At 43.6% G+C, this 16915-nt stretch overlaps 1 protein-coding gene across 2 annotated transcripts in view; it reads left to right on the forward strand.

The window, feature by feature from the left end:
- The window catches only part of AXL (AXL receptor tyrosine kinase), a 130485-nt gene that overhangs the window by 62754 nt on the left and 50816 nt on the right, over positions 1 to 16915 (forward strand). The window contains exons 5-6 of one of the 2 annotated variants that reach the window (XM_040323246.1): positions 3851 to 3931; positions 10526 to 10641. In XM_040323246.1, coding sequence (XP_040179180.1) covers positions 3851 to 3931; positions 10526 to 10641 — 197 coding nt within the window. Of the gene's footprint in view, positions 1 to 3829; positions 3932 to 10525; positions 10642 to 16915 lie in introns of those variants that run through there. The other variant, XM_040323245.1, reaches the window with a different exon arrangement.

Raw genomic sequence — 16915 nt, forward strand, 5'->3', positions numbered from 1 at the left:
TGCCAATAAATCTGTTATTTCTGCTAGGGGTCTATTGTTTCTGGGGTGGTATAGTGTTGTGGGGAGTCCATTGTCGCTGGAAAGTCTTTTGTTGTGTGGGGGTCCATTGTTGCTGGGGTGGAGTTTGCAAGGTATCTGTTTTACTAGCTTTATTGTTTTCATTACCAAAATCCATAGAAATTACTGAGTAGCACAAAATACTTGGTTCTGTATTCTCTAAAAGGTGCTGTACTGGAAGGTGGGTAGGGGGTGGAACCAAGGTGTGGTGGTGCTAAGAGATGGGTAGGGGGTGGAACCAAGGTGTGGTGGTGTTAAGAGATGGGTAGGGGGTGGAGACCAAGGGTAATTCGGAAGGGTGGAGTTCCTGCACCTATTCTCTGAGAAAAAAAGCCCTCACCAAAAGTAACCAAAAGTAACCAAACTTAGTCCTCCAGCCACAAAACACTGACTCGGAAACAACACCACTACTAGCAGATACAACCCAAACAAACTACAGGGAGCCGTACTCAAGACGGGTATCTAATAATGTACATTCATCAAGCACATACAAGTACCTTGTACTCCAACAGCCGCAATAACAGGCCACCAAGGGAACTAGCCCAAATATATATACCCAAGAACTTAACCACAAAAGGGGAAGGGAGGGTGGAAAGTTGTCCCGACGTAATCTCTCTCCTGAGTGAAGACCTCACTAGGATCCTCCTACTGGTTGACCCCTCTCATTTCCTCCCTTCCACCAATCTGGCAAGTGTCCCCTTACTGTTCACTTTAAAACCTACCTAAAATCTCCTACCGGTCCAAACCCCCCTTTTAACCCTGTCATGTCGGCCCTCCATATAGGTTTGTTTCTCTAACCCCGAGTCTTACTTTATAAGTCTCTGACCTAGACCAAGCATGCAACCAAAGAAGAACTCCTGCTCTGTATACTTTCTAGGTCAGTCACTCAGATAGCAATAAATCCATTAGATAAGTATGACAGCCAAGCAACTAGCAGCTTCATAAGGGGGCTGAGATTGAAGCCATTGGAGAAAAATCACAGCCAGGCAACTAGAAGTTTCATAAGGAAGTCAGCTATTTGAAGCCAATGGATATGACCCACAACTGGGCAACTAGCATATTTATAAGAAGGTCAGCTTTTGAAACCATTGCATTAGAATGATAGACAACTGACAGTTTAATAACGCGGCCAGCTATTGAAGCCATTGGATAATAATCACAGCCAGACAACTATCTTTTTATAGGGAAGCCAGTTATTGAATCCTACATCTTCTCAGCACAGGATTCCTTTAAGGTTTTCTTATGTGTTTGGTTCAGGTTTTGCACGCCTGGTCCTCCCCATTCCTTGCTGTGGAGGCTGATATAGCCGGTGACGTACTAGTAGTTTGTCTTTGAATGTTTCAGCTATTAGATCATATTGAATGGAACAGTTAGACTTGCCCTCCTAGTGAAAGATTTGGAAACTATATTCCTTCCCGAGTAGACCTTATATTTTCATCACAAGCCAAAACTAATACTCATTCAGAGAGCAGGGCAAGGAAAGGTGCCAATTGTGCCATCCTCCCACATAAAGAAACATACAGAGGTGATGTAACTGGCTCTGAGGCCCCAGTGCTCCTAGTAAATGATATGGATGTGATTTGGGATCTCAGTGCTTGTCGCCATTGTATCCATTTTCTGCACATGATCATGTCTCTCGGGTTTGGTAAAAAAATATATCAAGAAAAGAGTTATTTTATATATGCTTTTTATGTGCAAAAAAAATACCTGTTGATTCTGCCAGAAATCTTATAAACTGTAATGCGAACAGAAGAAACAACATGCCAAATAGACAATTCAAAGTTCACATAATCTTTATTCTTGAGAATAGTGTCACAACCGATAAAAAAAACAGTAGCCAACACCTTTCAGGAGCCAACAAAAAATCCCCCTTCAGGGATAATGTATGGATTATGTAATTTGTGCTTTAGCCCCAAAAAAGGGGAATATTTTGGCCCCCAAAATGCATTGGATACTTTTTTCTATTGGTTGTGACACCATTCTCAAGATTAAAGGTTATATGGACTTTTGAACAGATTAATTGGTGCTTTGTTTCTTTTGTTTATAAGTGTATAAGGAAAATGAATGCAGCAACCACATCCAAGGACTGATAAACTGCAATATTCTACATGTTTATTCTTGGGTTTAAATGAGATTGATGAGATGAGTATGGGTGTATATTCCGGAAATGCTTTCATACCTGTGCAGTCCTGTGAGTTCTCAGTACGAAAGGCCTGTAAGATGGGCATCTTTGGAGGTTGAAAAAACAAAGGGATTTGAGTCCAAAATGGGGACTTTCCATTCGTGAAACTGAAGCCTCATACACACGACTGTTTTTCCCGGCAGGAAAACTGCCAGGAGAGCTTTTGGCAGGGAAAACCGGACGTGTGTATGCTTCCTCGCAGTTTTCCCATCAGGAAAACAGCTGGGAATTAGACATGTGCACAGAATTTTTTTTCGTTTTTTTTTGTTCTGTTTCGTATCGTTCCGTAGGTTCGTTCCCGTTCGTTTTTCGTAAGACGCCCGTTTTCCTGTTCGTTCCCGTTCGTTTTTCGTACGACGCAATTTTTTCGTATTCCGATCGTTTCGTATTTTGGTTACCGTTTTATTTTCGTACATGCGGGATGGTTCGTTATTCTGTTTAATTCATGTTCGTTACTTGTTAGACAATCATTTTCGTGATTTTTCGTCATTTTGTACTTTCGTAAATATATTGCGGGATTCGCGGCACTTTCAACACGCGGCTCATCCATATTAACTATTGTTAAGCCCCATACACTTGGTCAGACTTTTTTACCACAACAAACATAAAAATGATCGTTTTACCGAACGTTCGTTCGTTTTTAAACTCCATCAGAAAACCATTTTTGGGTTCCAGGTTCAAAAGTCTGGCCAACTGATCTCTCCCTTTAGACGAAAATCCACAGAAAAGTTTATTTGGCTTTACTGTACTACTGTACTCAGCACAAAAGAGAAGCTGCTTCACTAACTAACTACACTCACTGCCCATTCAAAAAAACGAAAATGACATCTTATAACAAAAGATTTGCATTCTGTATTTTGAAAACAAATTACGAACAGAAAAAAGGAATTCAGAATACAGAATACAAATCTTTTGTTATAAGATGTCATATGAACATACAAACAGAAAAAGGATTCAAACAAAATACAGAATGAAAATCTTTTGTTAGAGGTCATATGAACAATGAACATACGACTGAAAATCAAAATACGAACAGAACAAGGATTCAAACAAAATAAAGAATGCAAGTCTTTTGTTATAGATGTCATATTCGTTCTTTTGCCGTTTTCGTTTTGTCATATTTTATTATTTATTATAGTATTTGTCATACATCGTTCATTCGTAATCCCGTCGTTTTCGTATTTTGGTGCTTAAATTTTTTCGTATGTACACATTATTCTGCGGGTACGAAAATGAAAATTTTCGTACGAAAATAACATTCGTACGAACGGGAATGCACATATCTACTGGGAATCCCGTCGGGAAAATAGAGAACCTGCTCTCTATTTTCCCGTCGGTATTCCCGGCGTTTTTTTTTTTCACCAGATCTACTACTTACCTATGGGAAAGACTGCGAGACAATGCCGATGGAGCATACACATGGCCGGGATTCCCGGCCAAAGCTCCATGGCAGTTTTCCTGCCCGGTTCTCGGCATTCCTCTCGGTTTTCTCGGCTGACTTTTTACCGCAGAGAAAACCAAGCGTTTGTACAGGGCTTGTTAGTTGGAAGTTTGTGATAGTGAATACCGGTACCTTGCAGTATTTTAAAATACCCATTCTCTTCTCTCTAGGTATGAATAAAACATCCCAATTTTCCTGTGAAGCTCATAATGGAAAAGGTGTGACCACATCCAGGACTGCAACAATTAAAGGTATACTATATAGGCTAATGGAAGGTTAGACAATGGATCATACTGTATAAAAGTTACAGTGGTAGATAATTCACATAATGGGAGACAAAACAGACCGAGTGGCTGAGATCTGTTATTTTATAGAATGTCCAATAAGGATCAAATCCTGGATAGACAATGGCCCAGATTCAAGAAGCTATTGCGCCCGCGCAACCATAGGTTGCGCGGCGCAATAGCTGTTTTGCTCCCGCGTAGCGAATGCCCCTGATTCAGGAACATCGCTACGCAGACTGCAGCCTAGGATATGACAGACATAAGCCTCCTTATGCCTTCATATCTCAGGCTGCATACTTGCGTTGTCCGCTAGGGGGCGCGGCCATTGTGATCGGCGTATAGTATGCAAATTGCATACTACCACCGATTCACAAAAGTTGCGCGGGCCCTGCGCACGCAAGGTACGGAGTTTCCGTACGGCGACTTTAGCGCAAGGTTGCTCCTGCTATAGCAGGGGCAGCCAATGCTAAAGTATAGCCGCCCTTCCCGCTCGTGAAATTTAAATTTCACGTCGTTTACGTAAGTGATTCGTGAATGGCGCTGGACGCCATTCACGTTCACTTAGAAGCAAATGACGTCCTTGCGACGTCATTTGCCGCAATGCACGTCGGGAAAGTTTCCCAACGGAGCATGCGCTGTTCGCTCGGCGCGGGAGCGCGCCTAATTTAAATGATTCCCCGTCCCCGGCGGGATCATTTACATTAGGCGCCCTTACGCCGGGCTATTTAGCATAGCGCCCGCGCAATTTACGGAGCTACTGCTCCGTGAATCGCGGGCATATCAAAATATTTGCGTGGGCGCAGAGCAAAAATCGTTGCCCTTTGCCCACGCAAATATTGCGCGGATCTACCTGAATCTGGGCCAGTGTGAGTGGGTGGAAATCAGATTATGTATAGTACAGTGTGTGAGCATGGGGGGGCTGGGGTAGTTGTGGCTATATCTTGTTTTAGTCTTGTGTGTATGGGGCAGATTCTGTAATGTACAGTTTTCATGGGGAAATTCCTATATTGTATACGTTGTTTATGGGGGAAGTTGTGTGTTGTTCAGTATGCATGTTATACTGTCAGAACCAGTACAATGGTTAGCTGGGGGGCATTAGACCACAAACTGTTTAGGCAAGGGTGTTAGATTCTGTATATTACAGACTTGGTGGGGATTGGGTAAAGTTGGGTCATTTCCTGTATTGTATAGTGTGGGTGGGCAGGTGGTGGCATGAGATCCTACTTGCACAGCGTGGGTGAAAAAGAGTGAAGTTGGGTTATATTCCACCAGTGTTTGGGGGTAGGTGGTGACTATAGATCCTATATTGTATAGTGTAGATAAGTAGATATGTAGGTTGCGAAATTCGATCATATATTGTACAGTGTGAGTAGGTAGGGATGAAGTTGAGTCATGTCTCTTATTGTACAGAGTGGTGGGTAAGTGTTGAAGATAGGTCCTACCTGAATAGAGTGGATGGTGAGTGGATGGGGGTGAAGTTGGGTTATATCCCTTATTATTGTACAGTGTGTGTGGGTAGGTGGTGACATTAGATCCTATATTGTATAGTGTAGCTATGTAGGTTGCGGCATAAGATCATATATTGTATAATGTGGGTAGGTAGGGATAAAGTTGAGTCATGTCCCTTATTGTAAAGAGTGTGTGGGTAAGTGTTGGAGATATATCTTTCTTTTACAGTGTGGGTGGATGGGGATGAAGTTGGGTTATATCCATAGGTGTGTGCAGCTTTTGGCATTAGGGTGTGCACCCCAAAGCTCAAACACACCATACTGATCGCTCACGATGTTGATTCAGAAAGGGAAGGGACCGTAAACTACATACTTAATGGCCTCTTCCCACATTCATCCTAAAACATCCCCGCAGCAACAACCGGCGGGAGAGGAGGGAAGCCAGCAGCACTGCAGGGGGAAGGGGGGAAGCCAAGGCAGTAGGGTGAATCTGTGCTGCACAGGGTGATTAGGGTGTGCCTGGGCACACCTTGCACACCATGTGCGCATGCCTATGGTTATATCCCTTATTGTACAGTAAGGATGGGTAGGTGGTTGCACTAGATCCTATATTGTATAGCAAAGGTTGATAGTTTGTGACATTAGATCATATGTTGTACAGTGTGGGTAGGTAGGGATGAAGTTGGGTCATGTCCCTTATTGTACAAGGTGGGTGGGTAAGTGGTGAAAATAGATCCTATTTGTACAGTGTGGGTTGGTGGGGGTGAAGTTGGGTTATATCCTGTATTGTACAGTGTGGGTGAGTGGGGGTGATGTTGGATCATGTCTCATATTGTATAGTGTGTGTGGGAAGGTCCTTGTGTTTAATCCTATATTGTACAGTGTGTGTAGGTGGGGGTGAAGATGGATTGTGTCCTGTATTGCATAGTGTGGGAGGGGAGTTGATGGCGTTAGATACTATATTCTACATCTTGGATGGAAGGGGGTAAAGTAAGGTTATATCCCTTATTGTACAGTGTGAGTGGGTAGGTGGTCATGTTTGATCCCATATTGTAGTGTTGGTGGGGTTGAAGTTAGATCATGCTGTATATTGTATAGCATTGGTGGGGAGTTGATGTTTTTAGATCTTATATTGTACATCTTGGATGGATAGGGGGGGGTTTGGGTTATATCCCTTATTGTACAGTGTGGATGGGTAGGCAGTGATGTTAGATCCTATATTGTATAGTGTGGGTGGGGTTGATGTTGGCTTAGGTCCCATATTGTTTAGTGTGGGCGGGTAGGTGGTCGTTTTTGATTCCATGTTGTACAGTGTGGGTGGGGTTGAAGTTGAAGCATGTCGTGTATTGTATAGTATGGGTGGGGAGTTGGTGGTATTGGATCTTATATTGTATATCTTGGATGGATAGGGGTGAATTTGGGTTATACTCCTTATTGTACAGTATGGATGGGTAGGCTGTGATGACGTTAGATCCTATATTGTATAGTGTGGGTGGGGCTGATGTTGGATTATGTCCCATATTGTATAGTGTGGGCGGGGTTGATGTTGGCTTAGGTCCCATATTGTATAGTGTGAGCGGGTAGGTGGTCGTGTTTGATCCCATATTGTACAGTGTGGGTGGGGTTGATGTTGGCTTAGGTCCCATATTGTATAGTGTGGGTGAGTAGGTGGTCGTGTTTGATCCCATATTGTACAGTGTGGGTGGGGTTAAAGTTGGATCATGTCGTGTATTGTATAGTATGGGCGGGGAGTTGGTGGTATTAGATCTTATATTGTACATCCTGGGTGGATAGGGGTGTATTTGGGTTATACTCCTTATTGTACAGTGTGAGTGGGTAGCAGGTGTTGTTGGATCCAGTATTGTACAGTTTGGATGGGTAGGGGTGGAGTTGAGTTACACTATTTTCCTTATTGCACAGTGTGGGTGGCTAGATGGCGGTGTTAAATTGTGTAATGTACAGAGGGTGGGGGGTGAAGTTGGGTATAATCTTGTATTGTATAGTGGGGGAATCAGATCCTGGATTTTGCAGGGTGTGGTGGTGGGGTTTATTTCCCCCCCTCTCTGTCAGAAGGTAAAAGGTACGTCTGCCCCAGAGTTGGGCATTAAATGATAGGGTTGCTCTCACCGTGTCTGTATCTTAATACAGGCCTGATTGTGCAGATGAGTTCCTGAACCTTACATTATGGAGGGATATTAGTCAGGGTCCAGTTATGGTGGGGCAGACCGAACCCTTTTGTATGAAGGGTTACACAGTAAGGTGCCGGTATAAAGACCGTTTCATGAACCCACGACCTGCGGCTTCACGCTAATCATTCCCACCTGTCAGCAGAGCTGGTGACACATCCTTGTGGAAGATTCTTGCTGGAAGAATGTGGCTGATTCATTTGTTTAGATCCAGCATGGTCTGACACAGTGCCCACTAACTCCGTTGGCATCCGCGGGAGGAAAGGAAGGGGGGACCAGGCTTATGTGAACTTCTACATATCTGCAGTGATTCATTGTATCACAATTTCCTTTCAATAAGTATTTGTCTCAAACCATAACACGCTCCTTCCCCACCTGCTGTCTCCAAGCTTTGAAATATATTTGTATAACAGAACCATCAGAAGAACGGGATTGACTTCACTGGCTGCAGTGTCAAATATTTTTACACCAGTCAGAGAAGAAGAATCTATCAAAAAATGTAACCTTGGCAAATCATATTAAATAATTCATAATTAGAACAATATGAGGGTGTGTCTCGCTATCTGAATATATTAGATGTTAGTGCAAAACTCAAATTTTAATAAAACTTTCCATTTTGCAGCTTTGGGGATATTGGACTAACAATGTGGCACAAAGTGCAGCAAGTTATTGCAACCAATTAAAATTCTTCATAGAAACATGTTACAAGTAAAACACAAAGACTGTCATTGAGATCTTCTGCAAATGCTGGTTGGATGGCAGTCATGCTGATCCTCTGCTTTGAAATTTTTGAGTCACTAACCTAGAACAGTGTTTCTCAATCCCCTGTTGGGCCTCCCTCCTTCCGACCCTCCGGGCAGTTATGGATTACCTAACATCCCACAGTCCCTCCCAGCTCCCATAGTGCCCCCTAACCTTCCATAGTGGTTTGCAGTGACCCTTAACCTTCCACAGTACCCCTGACCTCCTTAGATCCCTCTGAGCCCCACTGCTCCCCAACCACCCACAATGCCACCCAGCAACCTGCAGTTCCCCTTAGCTTTCTGCAGAGCCCCCCGTAGTTCCCCCAATCTCCAACAGTTTCCACCAACCAACCCACACCCTCAGGGCTTTATAGTCCCCCACAATTACCCCCAGAAACCTCAACCCCCTAAATCACTTTAGAACACCCATTTCCTTACAATGACTCCCCAACCACCCACAATGCCACCCAACACCCTGAAGTGCTCCGTAGCTTGCTGCAAAGCCACCTGCCCCCCTACCTCATGGTTACCCCATTTCCAACCCCCCCCCCCCCCCCAGGGTCCTGCAGTGTCCCCACAGATATCCACAGCTCCCTCCAGAAACCTCATGCCTTTGAGGCCACAAAATCTGCTGCAGCGTTCCCTAACTAACTCCAGAGCCCCAATTTTCATTTCCCCATTTGGCTCTCTTGCTCCCCTCTCAATACTTCACCTAATCTCCAAGAGTGTCCGCCATCCCTCTTGGGGCCCTACAGTCCCCTACAGTTACCCCCAGCTCCCTACAGAATTTGTATCCCCTACAACGTCACAAAGTCTGCTGCACTATCCCCTAACTTCCTCCAGAACCCTTATTTCCCCACAGTGACACCCAGCCTATTCTCAGCCTTCTAGCATATAAACTCATATCTTTTATTCCCATACTTTTATAGTGGGTGTATAAACTTTTTTTTGGAAGAATTTACTGAGCACTGGTCTCAATAAGTCAGAGAACCACTGACGTAGAACATGTATGCAGATAAGCACTTTTGATCCTCCTGACTTTCTTGATCTACATGCTTGTTCCAGGTTAGCGGGGCCAGTGGATCAGATAAGTCACCCATAAACTGGTATTTTCAGAAGGACATCAGCCATCGTAGCATCCCCTGCCCCATGCTTCTTCCATTTCACTGATTTAATGGTGTAGTGCTACTCCCATTGGAGCCTCTGGGATTTTGCCCAGGTTCGTTCCCAGTGGATTGCCCTGCATGAAAAAAATGGGCATTATTGCCTATAGCAACCAGAATTATTTTTTTTAAAAGACTCCATAAAATGAAACATCGTGGCACTTGATTGGCAGCTATGGGCAAAAATTTCACTTTTCTCTCAGTTCCCTTTCTCTATCAGACACATTGGGCCAGATTCACAAAAGAGATACGACGGCGTATCTCCTGATATGCCGTCGTATCTCTGTTTTAGGGCCGTTCTAACTATGCGACTGATTCATAGCATAGCTAGCCCTAAGATCCAACAAATGTAATTGAATTACACCGTCGGATCCTAGGATGCAATACATCGGCCGCCGCTGGGGGGAGTTTGCGTCGTAAACCAGCATCGGGTATGCAAATTAGCAGTTACGGCGATCCACAAAGGTTTTTCCCGTCGTTACGTCGTCGCAAGTTTTAGATTCCCGTCGCAAAGATAGGGCTGCTATTAACATGGTGTAAAATTACTCCACCATGTTAAAGTATGCCCGTCTTTCCCGCGTCGCTTTTGAATTTTTTTGTTTTCCCGGCGTAAGTACGTTACGCACGTTGCGATTCTCAACACGACGGCGCGTCGTAATTTTGCGCAAAGCACGTTGGGAAACTTGCGACCGGAGCATGCGAAGTATGTCCGGCGCGGGAGCGCGCCTAATTTAAATGGTACCCGCCCCATTTGAATTGGACCGCCTTGCGCCGGACGTGTTTACGATACACCGCCGCAAGTTTCCAGGTAAGTGCTTTGTGGATCGGGCACTTAGACTGAAAATTTGCGGCGGTGTAACGTAAACGGGTTACGTTACGCTGCGCCGCAAGTACGAGAATCTGGCCCATTGTCCCTAGCATTGTTTTATCTAAATGGTGAGATTATATTGTGCCAGTGATGTTTTCTATTAATGATGTTTCATTGTTACTAAGCAATTAACCATGTATCTGCCGATTGCAGTTCTACCAAGGAAACCGGTGGACCTAAAACTGGTGACACAGAATACAACAGAGCTGGAGATATCATGGCTTCCTGGAGAGAGTGGAGCCCACCAGGTGTATGTGTGTACAGTGCAGGTAGGGGACACATCGTTACAGAAGCTATATTGATCTAATATTCATTAACATGCTATAAAATATTTTCAATGGTATGGATATTTTTACAAAGTTACATTGATCCAGCTTGGACCGATGTAACTATGTACAGTGAAAAGAAACCCCACCACCACACCACAGTTTTTGTTTTATACAGCTGTATTTACAAATGCAACTTATAACATCCAAGTGAATGATATAACACCAACATGTAAAAAAAAAACAGGATCACTGAGTTGGAAAAAGGATCACCCCCCTTGTGTTAGTATTTTGTTGGACCACATTTTGCTTTTATGACAGCCTTTAGTCTGTTGGGATATGTCTCTACTAGCTTTGCACATCTACAAAGCTAGTATATTTGCCCCCTCTTCTTTGCAGAATTGTTCAGCTAAATTTGATGGTGACTGTTTGTGAACTGCTGTCTTCAAACCATTCCACAGATTTTCAATGGGGTTTAAGTCTAGTCCCTGCCTAGGCCATTCACCTTTTTCTACTTTAACCACTTAAGTCCCGGCCATATTGCTGGTCAAAGACCAGGCCACTTTTTGCGATTCGGCACTGTGTTGCTTTAACTGACAATTGCGCGGTCGTGCGACGTGGCTCCCAAACAAAATTGGCGTCCTTTTTTCCCACAAATAGAGCTTTCTTTTGGTGGTATTTGATCACCTCTGTGGTTTTTAATTTTTGCGCTATAAACAAAAATAGAGCGTCAATTTTGAAAAAAAATAATATTTTTTACTTTTTGCTATAATAAATATCCCCCAAAAATATATAAAAAAACTATTTTTTCCTCAGTTTAGGCCGATACATATTCTTCTACATATTTTTCGTAATTTTTTTTGCAATAACAGTTTATTGACTGGTTTGTGCAAACGTTTTGGCGTTTACAAAATAGGGGATAGTTTTATGGAATTTTTTGCGGCACTCCACTCTTACAGTATTTTCTAACAATCAATGAATTGACTGCATAGAGCAATGTCTCCACATAAAAACCAACCTTCCCTGATGCTTTTTACCACTTGCTCACACCAATAGGTTGTTCTTTCATATTTTCAATGGAGAGTGGAGACAGACTATCATGGCCAGTGCCAAGTTGTTCATGTCCCATAGATGCCAGTTTTTAGATCTATGTCTAGATCCAGTCTATGGACCTGTGTGTGTTTCTAGTTCAAGGTCCATGAGATGAATAGGAGTAGACTAGAAATAATTGAAATACAATGTGGAAATGAATAAAGAAGTTTACATTTCGACCATAGATACGCTTTAACGTTTTTCAGATCCCTCTTAAATCTGAAGCATGCTGGAGTTCTAGGATAGTGACAGTTTAATGGGTCAATACTTCCTGCAAACAGAGTTGGCTAATTCCATCAACTGACCTGCCATTAAAATGAATAACCTTTGCCTTTTCCACTTCACACATCTGTACTGAGTATGTGCTTGCCACATAATGGGAGGTAATGGCATTGTCACATTCCTTGAGATACGTTTCTGGAGAGCAGTGAGGGATAATGTTGGTCAGACATGGGACATCATTACTCACTGGTAACAATAGTGCCTGCTGAGAGTCCGGAATACCTTTAGGCGATCTGTCTTTTATCACAATCCATGCAATGTGTAGAGGGAGGGCGATGAAGTACTTGCAGACTGGCATGTTTAGTAAGTAGCAGTGGGATGAGTGTGATGAGTGTAGCCTGAAGGATCTTTACCTACCAATACAAACGTTGAGTAGGGCAATTATTTTGGATACATCAAGTTCGTTATTTTAGTTGCTAATAACTATTATGTCTGAGCAACAAGCTTCTTAGGAGTCATGCACACTGGATGTGTTTATCGTTGCTCCTAGGGGCGTCTGGTACTTGTTTTGTTTTTTTGCATCTGAATGCCCCTGCATGTTAGCCTAGGGCAGTGATGGCGAACCTTGGCACCCCAGATGTTTTGGAACTACATTTCCCATGATGCTCAACTACACTGCAGCGTGCAGGAGCATCATGGGAAATGTAGTTCCAAAACATCTGGGGTGCCAAGGTTTGCCATCACTGGCCTAGGGGGTTAATTTACTACAGGCAAGTAGACTGTGCATTTTTTAAAGTGCAGTTGCTCCAGAGCTTAAAGTAGTGCAGTGCCACGTCCTGACTGTAGTAGGAAAATTAATGTTGGAGGAAAACAAAAGTGGACTTTATAGGCACTAATCCTTGAAACAAAGGTATGTTTTATTGACGCAATCCCAAAAAGGCTATTGAATCAACATTACAGTGGATATTTATAAAATACATTAAAAACAAGAAAATAATTCTCACAAAAATGCCTCCTCTTCCTTACATACCGTGTTTCCCCGAAAATAAGCCCGGGTCTTATATTGATTTTGGCAACAAAAGACACAGTAGGGCTTATTTTTGGGGTAGGTCTTACTATGTAATGTGCTGTCTTCTCTTCCCCTATCTCTACCTGCCTGTTAGGAATCCCCAGTGTGAACTTAGTTAAAATGCTTGTAAAATCTTGTAATCCACTCTATTACTGTAGTATATAATGTACAATGTGTGTGTTTCTGTAATATAATTGTGCCAAATACCTTCATTATAGCACCGCTCTGCGCTTTTGTGACCTGCCGGAGCTCTCTTGCCTGCATTTATATTACAGAAACACACACATTGGTACATTGTGTACTACTGTAATAGAGTGGGTTATAGGATTTTACAAGCATTTTAAACTAGGGCTTATTTTCGGGGTAGGGCTTATATTGCAGTCCTCCTGGAAAATTACACTTGGTCTTATTTTAGGGGTAGGTTTTATTTTCGGGGAAACAGGGTATTTAGAATTTATTTTCGAAACCTTATGGGATAACTGTCCCTCTTACTTGAACACGCTGCTTGATGCTTGCAACATCCTTATTGACCAAAGAATCTGACCAGCATATTTACCTTTTGGCGCCTGTTTGGATAGATTCCCAACTGCCTTATCACCAGGACCGTCCGACAAAACAGGTACTTGATCTACCATAAACAGTACCTCCTACCAGGTTCCATATCTAACCTTATCCATTACCGTGGATGAAATATCAATAGCTCCTGAAGAAGCGATCAACCGCGAAACATGTAGAGCTTGTTTGAAACCTACCGATACACATGTTAGCTATCAACAGTTGTTGATGTCTCCTTTGGACCAGTATTGGTTTAATATTAATGCTTTGTGAAATTATTACAAATTTTTTTGTGACAATTATTTTCTTGTTTTTAATGTATTTTATAAATATCCACTGTAATGTTGATTCAATAGCCCTTTTGGGATTGCGTCAATAAAACATACCTTTGTTTCAACGATTAGTGCCTATAAAGTCTGCTTTTGTTTTCCTCCAACATTAATTTTCCTAAATTAGTAAAGTTGTTGACTTCATAGGGACATAGGTCCTCAATGTGTAAACAGACAATGAAAGAGGAAATGTTTATTGCTGAATGCAACTTCTTACTTCTGCATTCATTCAGGACATGTATAGAAAAACGAAACTATTTTTGGGTATTGTTTTTAAGAAAACTTTTTGTGTAATGTGTCACAGAAGTGCTTTCTGTTTAGGTTCACTTAAGGTGGAACATTTCCTTTAGACTATTATGAAATTTGAAAATGTGCAATACAGTCAAATCATGTGGACTGGTCATGTAATGTCATAGATCAGGGGGTCTGCAAACCTTCTAAACAAAGAGTCAGTCCTTCAGATTCAGGATAAAGGCAAGCGAAGGTCCACATCCGGCCCCTGGGCCCCAGTTTGGAGACCACTGTTATAGATGTAATGTCTATTTAAAATGTAACATATTTGTAATTGGCCAGTTCATATTAAAGGAGTAATATATTAATGTCTATATAGGATATAATATAATTATATTAGGATCATGTGCAGTGGTAAAGTCATAGTGGAGATGTAATGTTCTATGTCTTTAAAGGACAAAATAGAACAGTACACTTTGCAAGTGCAGTTGCTCAAGAACTTAGTGTAGCGCCAGGTTACTTCCAAGTACCGGTGCTGACAAAATTTAAGGGATAATCAGAGTATAAGTGGCTCTGATTTCGATTTCAATTCTAGAAGGGGCATCTGTTTCGGCTTGGCTGTGCTGTGGGCCCATTCTGTTGTTGCTGGGGTGTTATACCACCCCGAGGCAACAGGTGGCACCAGTGGAGTCGAGGTTTGGGTGCCTCTTGCCAGCAGCCAATGAGGAGAGAGTGTTCTCTCGCAGGGCATGCTGGGAGAGGGTACTTCTGGAACAGACGCCTTTGAGGCGGGGGTCTTCTTCCGGTGTGGCGCCCACCTTCAGGGTGTCCACACCTCACGGCTCTCTGCGAAATGGCCCACCAGGCCAAGGTGTGCGTGCCACGCGGTGCTCCTGGTTCCGTGACCATGATGGTTCGGAACGTTTAAGCTGTGGCGGGGCCCCAGTGATCGACTGGGTCCCCAATCCTGAGAAGATCCCAAGCGTTGTTCCTTTGAGGGAAAGCTGTTCGGTGGGGAGTCCGCCTGAGGAGAGCCAAGAGAGACTGGCCTTCCAATAGGGCCTCGACAATCCACCGGGGATCAAGGTATCCAAACACTGAGAGGGTGGACGTTGGTCACCTGTCAGTCAGTACCTAACTGCAAACTACCTGAAGGAGATCCAGGCACAAAGTCTACTGGGGAGAATTGTTCTCCATGATCTAAGTTATAGGGAGGGTCTGTGGCAGAGACTTTCTTCCCTCAAGGTTCCAAGTGATACTCTGGCTGCCAGGTCGGTGAAAGAGGCCTGTCCAGGTACACTAAACCCACTCTGGCGAGAGTGGCGACGAAGAAACAAAGTGGTTGGAAGCAGGACTGTTTCCATATCGTTATACCTGAGTCTGCTATTTCTCCTTTTTCTACATCTTTACCCTCCACTGAAAGTTTTATTGTTTTACCTTGTTGGGTAAATAAAAGTGCAAGAGAAAGACACCTGCTATGTGGACATTCCATTACTATGGCTCTCATCAACTACCCTAGACGGCAGAGTCACAGAGGTAACAGGCCAACCCATTCAATAACCGGCGGCTCCTTCGGGGGTGAACGCTACATTAGTATATGAAGAGAAGCTCTGCTGACTGATGTAGCACCCTGATGTTTAGGCAGGGCTGCTGTTAATTTTTTTTGCCAGGCGATAATTGCCTTGGCCAATTGTTAGGAGATCAATTGATTTCCCCCTAATTCTGGAATTGCTGCACATCTCTCTTCTGTCACTAGGTGGCCTGGTATCTGGTGACATTGGATAAGACAAGGGCATAGCAAGGACAGATTAGGCATGAATGGTGTGTCTCAGCCAATGGGCATGGATTTTCTTAGCTCCCTTAGCCTGCTGGGAGAGCCTATTTATTTGGGTGGAGTCAGGTGATCAGGGCTCTGTTCCACCTGGACGGCTGTTGCCCTGGGCTGCTAGGCCGTAACCCTTAGGCCTATCCCAGGACAATCTGTCTGCTAGGCTGTCTGAGGGCCTATCCATAAGTAGGAGAGCAGCATAGGGTTGGGACTGTGGGCTTGTAGTCCAACCAGAAGTAACGGTTCCGCCAGCCGGGGAAACAGTTGTGGTCGGAGGTAAAGGGGAAGTGCCAAGTCAGGGACTCAGCGGGACAGCATAGGTGACGCTTGTGGTGCATCTGTGAGGGCCAAGCCAGGGACCCAGCGGTGAAGTGGGGGTGACGCTTGAGTAAAATACTGAGTGCTAACAGTGGAAGAGCTCAGGGCATCCAGTGTCTATTGGATCTGAAGTCTAGTGAGAGAGACTGGGAGCTCATTGAGTGAAGACCCACAGTGAGTGATTGTGGAGTAAGCTGAGAACTGTTCATGTTGCAAATAGTTGGATACAATTTACAGTTAGTAATTTTACAAGACTGTTGCCATGGGGGACAGTGTCCTACCTATACAGAAGGGGTGTCCAGCTGGAGTCCTTCACCTATATAGTTGTTTGCCTATAGAAGTCTCTGAGTCTGCCAATTAACATTGCATCTATCTAAGGGTGTCCTGGCCCTAACCCTCTCTCCCACTGTTCTGTCAAGAGACAATCAGGGGCGAACTGACCATTGAGGCACTCGGGCACTGCCGAGAATATGTAAATGACGTAGATACGCCTATTCACGAACGTACGCTCGCCCGTCGCATGTAAGATACGCCGTTTACATAAGGCGTTTTCAGGCGTAAAGATAAACCACCAAAAAGATGGCGCAGCCAATGTTAAGTATGGACGTCGGACAGCCTTCGAATTTCACATCG

This window comes from Rana temporaria, chromosome 9, assembly GCF_905171775.1.
Source record: "Rana temporaria chromosome 9, aRanTem1.1, whole genome shotgun sequence".
Classification (NCBI taxonomy): domain Eukaryota; kingdom Metazoa; phylum Chordata; class Amphibia; order Anura; family Ranidae; genus Rana; species Rana temporaria.